The sequence below is a fragment of the Hippocampus zosterae genome, chromosome 7, assembly GCF_025434085.1.
Source record: "Hippocampus zosterae strain Florida chromosome 7, ASM2543408v3, whole genome shotgun sequence".
NCBI classification, from domain to species: Eukaryota; Metazoa; Chordata; class Actinopteri; order Syngnathiformes; family Syngnathidae; genus Hippocampus; species Hippocampus zosterae.
The window spans coordinates 25,488,580-25,498,870 of record NC_067457.1 but is presented as its reverse complement, the minus strand read 5'-3'; the positions used below and the strand labels follow the sequence as shown (position 1 = coordinate 25,498,870).

The following is a 10,291-nucleotide window of genomic DNA, read 5'->3' as shown; positions in this document are numbered from 1 at the left end:
CCAACTTGGAGTGAATAGAGTTGGAAACTCTGGAAGCTTCTTTGGATGGTTTCGCGGAACAACATCTGCCAATCTTTGACAGTGCCCGAACATAATCAAGGTTCCTCTTTTCCTATTATTGTGCAATTGTATTTTGTTTCCATTCAACTCCCGTAAAGCTCAGACTCTTGCTTCTTTTGTTTTGTTTTTCTTTTCTGCTCAATTGCTTTCCATAAAGATAGCGAACGAGTGGAAACGTGGTCAGCAAACAGAGTGCGGGTCAACACACAGTAATTGATCGCCGTCACACATCAGGGAGCCGATGCAGTCATTCGTTTGTGTTGATCATAACTTTATTTCATTCAATACAATAAATATACCCGTTGATATAAATCCATATTTCATGCATGTGATCGCCTTCTGTGGCACCTTAAGCGCAACTCGTTTGCCGTCAGACCTATTGCAATTGCAAGCATTCACCCAATAGGAGGCTTAGCTCAGCGGTTTGCTTCGATACTCTGGAGATACGATTGGGATCGTAGTGAGGCCCTCTGGAGTTCTCCGGAGGTCCACGGTTTGGATCCCCTTCTGTGATGTCGCCCCCCCCCTGACCCCCAGAGCCACGATGCTCTTGGGAGCGGAGCTGAAACCAGAACATTCCATCGTGCGGGCCGAGAGCGGCTCAGGGGAATTTTGATCCAAAATACTGGATTGTGTGCCCCCCCAGCCCCACCCCCTGCCCCAAACATATTCAAGCAATGGTAGCCAAAGTTTTTGTTTGCCTTGGGGAGCATATTCCAAACGAGGTCCGTTATCAGGCCGGTTTGGAAGCGTGCTTGCCGCCTCCGAGGCACTTGGCTCACAGTGCAACTCTTGTCTGTTATTTCCGTCCTAATCGGGCCACTGTTTGACTCCGGCGTCATGTGCAAACGAGCGTGTTTGAAAAAGAAAAGTGGCGCAGTCACACATAGTGCTTGTGTTTTGAAGCTCCCCCGCGGTTGTTCTTTGCCTTTTGCCCGTCGTGATTCCGGGACGAGCGCGACGTCCTCGCAGCCTCCATGCAGTTGGTATAGCTAGGAAGCACGTCGCTTGCGGCCGCCGCCGGCTCCCACTCCGCCGTTACGGGGACGTCGCCAAAGCTCTCGCCGGGCTTGCCGTAGCACGCGGCCCGGCTCGGCCCCGGTGTCTCCTCTCGGGCCGCCGCCCCCGCGACCGGTTCGGAGCGTGGCCGGTTCGCCCGGTACCGTCTCCTCAGCCGATGGGAAATTGCAAGCTGAAGCAGGTGGAGGAGCTCGATCAAGTTGAGCAGCAGGGAGACGGCGGCGATGGCCTGAGTGTAGATGGTGAAGATGGTCTTCTCGGTGGGTCGGGAGACGAAGCAGTCCACCGTGTGGGGGCAGGGGAAGCCCACGCACTCAAACTTGGCTTCGATGAGGAAGCCGTCATAGAGGAACCACAGGCCCAGGATGAAGCCTGCCTCCAGGAGCACTTTTAGAAGGATGCTGAACGTGTACGCGCATAACAGCTTGCCCTTCAACTTGGGAGCTTCCGGTGGGTTCCGCTCTTTCCGCTTCTCCGCGACGGGCTCCGTCCGACCTTCTTCCGCCGGCTCGCTCTCCTCCTTCCCGACGTCTCCCTTCCCCGAGCGAATAGCCACGTAGCCAAAGTAGAAGATGGTGGGCGTGGAGACGAAGATGACTTGGAGGACAAAATAGCGAAAGTGGGAGATGGGGAAGGCTTTGTCGTAGCAGACGGCGGTGCAGCCCGGTTGGCGCGTGTTACATACAAAGTCGATTTGCTCGTCGTCCCAGGCGGACTCCGCCGCGGTGCCGAGCACCAGCATGCGAAACAGGAAGAGAACGGTGAGCCAGACGCGGCCGACGCCCGTGGAATACTCCTGGCCCTCCTCCAGCAGGTGCTCCAGAAAGGACCAGTCAGCTCTGGACATCCTCTGCTTCTTCCGGGACAAGGACCGGCAAAGAACAAGGATAAGAAACGGCCAGGACTCAAAACCTCAACCCAACTCAAATGGGAATGTTTGCAATTTAAAGGAGCTCAAATATGCCAGGACACCCCCCCCCCCCCCACCCCCCAACCCTCATATAATAGTCAGTTCTTTGTGTTCAAATTGGAAACGGCTCACAAGTACGTTTTTCAACAACACTTAACACCTAACGGGGTATTTGATTTCGGCAGCGGGCGCTTTAACGAGCACGCAGCTAAAGCGCCTTATTGTGCGGGGCGCCATTAAAGTCCCCCCACCCGCGCTTTATTAGCTTCTTGGTTTTGGCTATTGCCCCTTACGGTTTCTTCCATGAGCTCAGTGTTCTTACAGCGGGGCTTAAAACCAAGACCTCCACGCTGACAAAAACAAGTATAGCGAGCGAGCACGCTTCAGCCGTGACCTTTGACATGGATGCAAGTAGGAGTAGCCGAGTGGCCTTTTTCCGGGTTCACCTGGAAGCTTTCCCGGCAGTGGTGTTTAACCTCCATGAGAACAAATCGCTGCTTCAAGGTGAATCTTCATTTGGGTATAAAACGATTGCTGTAATGGCATCGTGACTCGAGAGGGCTCGCGTGAGGAGGGGCGTGGGGGGGTTGTATTTTAATGATAATGACGCAGTAGTTTGTCGGGAAGCTCGGCGTACACGCGAAAGCAACTTAGATACGAGATCTGAGTAAACATCCTGTGAGGGCAGACTGGGGTCCCGCTGTGACACTTGTTGACTTATTCAGATGACTTGATGTTTTTTTTTTTTTTTTTTTTTTTCTGAAAAAGGGAAACATCAACGGGGGGCAAAATAAATCCCACATCTATTCAATTAGTAAATGGTTGTTTGAACGCTCATCCCCACTTTGGTTTTCCTTTCAAGACATATCTTCCTCTCAAATCCAAAGTCAAAAGATAAATTAAAGTGATTAGTACCAGAAATCATGTGAAAGATGCAAACATCTTTAAACATCAAAGAAATATCAAGCGGAAAAAAGGACAAACAAACTCCAAATATTAACGCTGCAATGAGTTAAAGAGGAAATAGTCATGAGTAGTAGGTCATGGGGATATTTGACTTATTCTGACATTTTAAAATGTAGTTATGTTAGAAATGATTACAAATCGAAAAGTAAAATAAAAATCCAGAATCCACAAAAAATGGATACCGGTAATTATTATTTTTTAAATTAATTTATTTTATTATTATTATTTTTTTTTTTTTTTACAGATGAACAGGTTTTTTGAATATAGGTGACTCGAGCCCAAACACATTAAGTTCCCAATATTGACTCTATGATTCCGTTCAACAAGCAAACAAAAAAACAAAGACGTTCATCCAAATCCAAACAATGTTTACCTTTCTCTCTCGCGGAACGTCTCAGTCTCCCAACCACCTCCGACAATGCTCCCCTGATTCCTTTCTGCCTTCTTTAAAAAGACTCCGTGTCATCGGAAAAATAAAGTGAGGACAACTTTTCCCATGCTACAGAGTTCACTCTTTGGCCCTCCCTCAGGAAATCTGTCCAGGAAATGGGATGGAGCAACTCTCAAGTATATGCCCCTCGTTTGCGCTCCAAATTTGGTGGCAGTAGACCACCACCCTATTTTATTTATATTCGGCTTTGTCGTTTATGTAATTCTCACTCAATAGACTATGGATGGCTCCAAGTTTTTTTTTCTTTCCTGAGGCAAGGAGGGCAGGGGGGGGGGATTCACGTGTATATAAGAAGAATAAGAAGATTCATTCATATTTATATTTTACAATGTCAAATGAAATGCTTGAAGGGGCTTCACTCGGGCTACACTGGACGCACTTGTTCTTTCAATAAATTGAGACTTTTATAAACAGTTTGGTGGAGGAATCGGATTTTGCTCCTTGAAAAGGTTTCATCATCCGTAAAATGAATGATCTCCATTTGAAATCTTTGAAATTCTTGACCCAGCACACAATTCTTCACTTGTCGGCCCTCAGTACAAGTTCATGATCAAGATGGTGTGAGCAGTCTGGTGTAGTTTTCCCTTACACCACGCGAGGGCATCAGTCACCCAAACACAAAAACGGGATCTCATGCGGGATGACTTATTGTGTTTGTTTTGCAGCAATGGTTTTTATTGACCTGTTAAAGGTTTACACCCGATCGCTAGCAAACACCCAGCTCCGACTACGATCCATGCAAGAGACACACTTGACGGATTGTATTGCATAAAACACAGAGAAAACGGAATATAAAACAAACAAAGTCCTAAAAAACAAAAAAGAATCCAAAGTATCAAACTAAACCCAAGCTGTAGCTAAAACTAACAGTCAACAAAACATGATCACTGAGTGGTCGTGCCGAGTCCTTTTAAAGCAATAATTAGATAACGACCAACGGGTGTGCAGCTGCAGGGAGAACCCTGCAGTGCCACCTGTTGGTCACAAACAGAATCATGACCATGACCATGGCCACCAATCAGCAAAGAGCGGGCGAGAGCTAAGATGAATCAATAAATAAATGGTGGACCGTAACAACTTTGTTTTGAAGTTGAGCTCATGCATAAGCGTTTTTTTTTTTTTGGTGCTTTTTCTTGCCCCCCAAAGCTTGCACCTACTAAATATGCAAACGCAACACAGCAGTAAAAACATTTCCGGAAGCCAAGATGTTCTCTTATCAGCGCACGTTGCCGTTTTGAGCAACCGCAACACCCAAACGGTTTACGATTATCTGGAAAAACGTCGGTTGCATGCAAGTTGTAAATATATTCCAGCATGACCGTGACACCTAAAAATGGTCGACATCAGCCGGACACACCGCTCAGTCAAATGAAAGCGTTTAGCCATGGGTCATCTCCTCAAGGTTCAACCCAATCAACAGCAAACCGCCGTGTCCCAAAATGGAGATTGGATCGGCAAAGGGAAAGTGGCGCTGTCAAAATCTAATTGCAAGTAAATCATCTCGACTGTCTTGCTCCGTTCTTGGCCCGATTCCATCGGCGGCAAAGGAAGCGTCGAGCTGGCGTAATACAAGCGTTTGCATTCAAGGGGGATGTTTTCTTCTTTCTCGTGTTTGCAGTCAGTCCTCCTCCCTGCGCGTGCAGTTTGCAATTAAACTAATTGCCTGGCTCGGCCCAGCCAGTCTCTGAGCGCCGGCCCCGCAAAACTGCTCTTTATTGCTCTTGCTACAATCACAAGCAATCTAAGCGCGGCTACGTCGCGTACGCGTGCACCAGGTGACATCAGCAGAACTGTTCTCTTTATCCCCCCTGTTGCCATGAGCCGTTTGTTGCCCAGTCAAGATGGCACATCAATATGAGCGACGCGCGCCACAACCTTGTTTGTTGTCGGCTAAACTACGCGTGACACCGGCAGGGCTTTATAGCTTAATGAGTGAACACGTTCAATCGATGCAACAGAGTGGGCGTGGCACTAAATGAGCTTCCGCATCCACTCACTCGCCGCATCCCAGATTTCCGGGATCATCAGGCGTAGGGACGCCTTACCGACAGTAGCGACTGATTGATATCTTTGAGCTCATGAAGTCAGCAAGCCAAGGATGGCTTTGGCATGGAAGCGCAATTGCCCACACTGAAGGCTGTGCGCTGGGGGGGGTGGGGGGGGGGGGAGCATTCATGAAGCTCATCATCTTTGTTTGGGAATCAGCGTGGCGCTGTTGTTTTGGAAAATCAACTCATTGTTTCCAGTGGCGATGATCAACTCTGAGCAGAGGTGAAACCAAACCATTGCTCCATGTACAGCACTTTGTATGCAGCGATGGCGGTTTGAAAGTGCTCGAGAAATACTCTCGACTTGACTTGATTGGTTTTGTGGGATTATTTCGAAAAGGAAAACAAAAAAGTTTGACTGCTCAATGAAGAATCTGACAAAAGATTTTGGTTGTATTCTTTTTCCTCACGATGGAGGCAAACGGCAAGCAAGCAGCTAAAAAGACGACGCCAACCCAATCAAAGCAAATGTGACCTGCCCCCCCCCCCCCCCTTTGGCCTTCCACTTTGACTGAGCATTTACATGCGATGAGGCGGAAGCCACAAATTTCCTCCAGTCATCCATCAGTCAATAATGGGGAGAAATCGTCAACTATGGAAGCTAGAATGGGACAAAACTTTGTGGCGCATGCTTAGGTCACTGGCCGTGGTGCTGAAAGCAAATTTCACGGTTTTGGTTCCAAAATGAAGGCACTGACCTCACCGCTGAAATGGATACGGCGCAAGTATGTTAGCCGTTCCATTTTGAAGCGAGAAGAGTGGAGAAGCGAAGCTCTATTGCGGCGGAGAAATCAGCTGAAGTCTCACTGGGCAGCTTGCGGTGGATTCATGGACGCAATATAGGAAGTGAACATCTACGGCCTTGCGCAGCAAAGAACAATCGAGGTGTTTGTGAGGCTCATCACGTCGACTCGCCCTGCTTTTCATCTCATCTTCTAGATTTGCTTAAAGGGCTGACGACGCAGCCGACTGGTCCTCGAGTGTTTCGCGACGCCCCCCCCCCCCAGAGCCTGTCGAGTGCCTCAAGTGGAAGAAGAGGAAATGTAGGTCACCGTTATTGCGTCGCTTGAGTTCAGAAAGCCAGCGCAAAGTACGTTGGGCTTTTTCTTGCCAACAGTTAAGTTGACATGACTTCTTGAGTGACGCCGTTAGCACGTACGGCACAGCGGAAAACATTTGGGTAGTCGTCAAATGGCCATATTGGCCTATTGTTAGCACAGGCGCCCTCCCACCCTCTCCATCTCGGTGACCCATTTAGAGTCGTGTCTAAGTTAAGTGCTCGGCGCGGTGACTATGAATGGCGGGAGAAATATCCGGCGTGACACCCGCGTTTTGGCTATTCATGTACCGAACAGAGACACCATCTTTCCTGTCAACTTCAATGATGAAAAGTTACAGTACGCAGCCACAGATGTCGTTGCGTGGGAACACATTCGGGCAAAATTGGGAGTCGCTGGGGAATAAAGCACACGCGGCGGGTTCACGAGAGGTTTAAACGTGGGCCGTGATGCCTTTGAGCAAGGCGGCGAGGCAGGAAACTCGCACTTTGGCTTTGTGAGCACCTCGCAAGTCTGAATGTGAATGACACGTTCGATGATGTTTACGTTCGATGACTTTTGCTTCAGGCTACGCCATGCAGAGTCTGTGTTCATGTGCACGTGGGGGGTGAATCGGGCACACGTGTAAACATGGACACCAAGTGCTGCTCTGGCACCAGCCCGTTGCCTGGAGCTTTAAAAGTTCAAAAAAAATTATATATATATATATATATATCACCGTGTGCAAATGTACATATTTTATAACACTTCAAGCTCGGCAACAACGAGCAGCGCATACTGAAAAAGGCTTTGGGAGGTTGTTTTTTTTTTTCCCGCGCTGCTCTCTCGGATGAAATGTTCTTTTCGTTCTCGGGCCATGTCCTCTCAGTGGAGGATACACACACATTTAGAATGCCGGTATTATATTTGTAACGAGAAAACAAATCCAAATAAATAAAAAAAATCTAATGTTGAAGCCGGTGTATCGAGTAGGCCTTCCAATGGGTTGCATAGTACATGTCTTTGGGGAGCTCGGCATGTGAACCACATATGGAGGGGAAGAGCGAGGGAGGAGGGGTGTGTTTGATAGAGAGAGAGAGAGAGAGAAGAAGAGCGGCAGGATGTAGCGCCGCTGCCTTTCACTGCTGCGTCTCAATCCTTGCCTGCGCAGCGGTCGGGGGGAGCTGCACGAAGAGGCGGACGTTTGTGACACCCCATTGAGCATCACAAGCCAGGTAAGAGGAAGCCGACGTGAAAGTTGCTCATCTGCAATGCCGGGCGAGCAGCCCTGACTCTTTTTGCGAACGGCGCCGTAGATGCTCAGAGGAGATTTGGTGCAGATGGGCTGTTTGGTGCATCCCAACTGAGTGGTGGTGGTGGTGGTGCATGGATTGCTGTTGCGTGTCTTGCAGCTGTCTCAACTTGACAAGAAGAAAAAGGAAAAAAAAAAACCTGTCATAGTTGGAGCTGACCTTAAAACTCACACATTGCATCCGTGCGTGACCGCGAAAGGGCGCGCTCGCTTTGACGCGGCTCGCTGTATTTAAAGTGGGACGAAAGACGGGAGGCGGCAGGCGGCAGGCGGAGCCATTGCAATTATTTGCACTGCGCTTGCACGATGGCAAGGGTTCAAAATCAATCACGTGAACACTCGGGCCTCGCTCATCCTCCAGGGGTGCTGCTAATCGCGGATGCCGTGTGCACGTATTCATCTGCCGGCTTGTGCGTGCGGCTGAATGTGTCCACTTATTAAGAAGCTGTCCCAGTGCAACCTTTGGCGCAGGTTTGGGCAACGGTGAGCAATTTTTCCTGCGGCTGGTCTCATTGGATTTGTCAATGTGGAGCTTATGCACTCATTGCCACTTTTTAGTTGGCGGGACCGTCAGATGTGTCCAAGGCCTCAAAGCAAAAGACACGCTTTTTGTCACGCGAGGTGTGTTGGAAGCGTTCCGGGACTGGCGTCATGAGGAATATTTGGGGGGGGGGGGGGGGGGGGAATATCCGGTTTGCCTCGAGAGATGGTTTCCATTGGAGACCACCTCAATGGTGCAATTTTCTTCCTTGGAATCCACCAGATGCGAGTGCAGTGTGACACAACGGCAAAGCTCATTGGCTCATGCAAATGGATTCCGGACATGTGACGTCACCTACGTGGCGCGGCGGCGTCGAGTGTTTGGAAAGAGGGGGACGTGATCCGGATGATCTTCTACAAGGTGTCCCTTGAGTAAGACCAAAACGCTCTCAGATGTTAGTGTGCTGCGAAGTCTGGCGCATTGCTCCAAAAGCTGCTAGCTGCTAGCATAACATTATGGATGATTTGCTCTGAAACCTTGTTCGCATTGCACGAGCCAATTCGATCGGTGACTCAAATCGGATCTCGACACCGCGCTGGCATTAAATTGGATTTGTTGGGCGCGCACGTCGGTGATCGAGCCATCCAACCCGGTTGCTGCGGCTAATGTGCGGACGCCGCTAGGTGTGCCGATGACACGGAATAGTAGTCGATAGCAGTCCACCTGTGCTTTGCGGGCAATGGCTGGAAAAGTCTTGAATACAACGGGTCGGAGAGTGAAAAAGCTTTTTTCATTGATTTTGTGGGCCGGGCTTCGGGGGAGCCTGTCGGGTTGATTTTGTTTTTTTCCGTGATACCGAAAATGTATCGTTTCGAAACCGATGGAGCGTTGGTTGGAAAAGCCTTTTTGGTTTTTGGTCTGAATGCTTTTCCACATAAGCGTATCAAGAAGGAATCGTTGCCTTCTTGCGTGACATTCCACCAGAGATTCGCCAACACGCTCTCAATAGCGCATTAGGATAAAGCGAGAGCATGTAATTGCCTAATTAACGCTAAAAGGCACTCGCCGGAAAACAGAACTGGTTTAGCCCGCTCATGAATAAAAACCGCAAAGTCAATCCGCACAGATTGCTTTTGTTGAGATCCTGGAACCGTTCCAAGCATCTTGCGTTTCATCAAACGGTTTGATCTTCATCCTCCAGAAAATGTCTTTTTGTACTCCGATATGGCCTGCTTTTTAAGGCCCCGTTGTTTCCAAGTCAACGTCGGGTTTTACTTTGTAACTTTTGGGATATTAAGGAAGAAAATAAATTAATTAAAATGAAAAATACCTGAAAAATACCGTCCTCCGACACCTGAAAGCGCCAAGGCTCTATTCTATAAGCCGCCACCTTTCATGTTTAGCGCTGATGGTTTTCATGTTTAGCGCACAGGTTTTCACATCATTTCAAAGACTCTCAAATCAAAGAGTTGCAGACATTGCATCACTGGCACTACGCTAAATCCCGTCATCATGAAATCATCAGTTGCGTGTGAAAAGATGAGGAAAAAGGTTATCACGCAGCTGAAGTCCAAAAATTAATCAATTCTCGTCATATGGTTGATAACGCAGCGGTGGATCATGACAATAGACAAACGCAGTCTGCTTAAACTAATTCCACACAAGTCAAGTCGCGTCAAGAGTATTTCTCGAGCACTTTCGAACAGCCATCGCTGCATACAAAGTGCTGTACATGGAGCGATTTAACATATACCATAAACAGTAAGACGAATCGGTAAAAAAGGCGGTGGAAAGCACCAAGCAGTAAAATCAAGGACAAATCATGCTGAGTCGAACGCCAAAGAATACAAACATTCATTCATTCATTCATTCATCTTCCGAGCCGCTTGATCCTCATTAGGGTCGCGGGGGGTGCTGGAGCCTATCCCAGCTGTCTTCAGGCAGTAGGCGGGGGACACCCTGAATCGGTTGCCAGCCAATCGCAGGGCACACAGAAACGAACAACC

General features: G+C 48.6%; 2 protein-coding genes across 5 annotated transcripts in view; one reads left to right on the top strand and one right to left on the bottom strand.

The window, feature by feature from the left end:
- Positions 1-310: 310 nt before the first annotated feature.
- gja4 (gap junction protein alpha 4) lies at positions 311-3,497 on the bottom strand. 2 transcript variants are annotated; one of them, XM_052070203.1, is made up of 2 exons: positions 3,330-3,497; positions 311-1,936 (listed from the first exon to the last, which is right to left on the bottom strand). In XM_052070203.1, exon 2 carries the CDS (start codon positions 1,925-1,927, stop codon positions 941-943), a length of 987 nt encoding a protein of 328 aa, XP_051926163.1. In that variant the 5' UTR covers positions 1,928-1,936; positions 3,330-3,497; the 3' UTR covers positions 311-940. The 2 variants fall into 2 exon arrangements, with proteins under 2 accessions (XP_051926163.1, XP_051926165.1); XM_052070205.1 differs by having other exon boundaries at positions 311-1,930; positions 3,330-3,489.
- A 4,092-nt stretch (positions 3,498-7,589) lies between these two features.
- dlgap3 (discs, large (Drosophila) homolog-associated protein 3) overlaps positions 7,590-10,291 on the top strand; it is a 60,040-nt gene continuing 57,338 nt past the window's right edge. For 2 of the 3 annotated variants that reach the window (XM_052071974.1, XM_052071972.1), the window contains exon 1: positions 7,590-7,727. The gene's annotated coding sequence lies outside the window, so the exon portion shown is untranslated. The remainder of the gene's footprint in view (positions 7,728-10,291) is intronic. The other variant, XM_052071973.1, reaches the window with a different exon arrangement.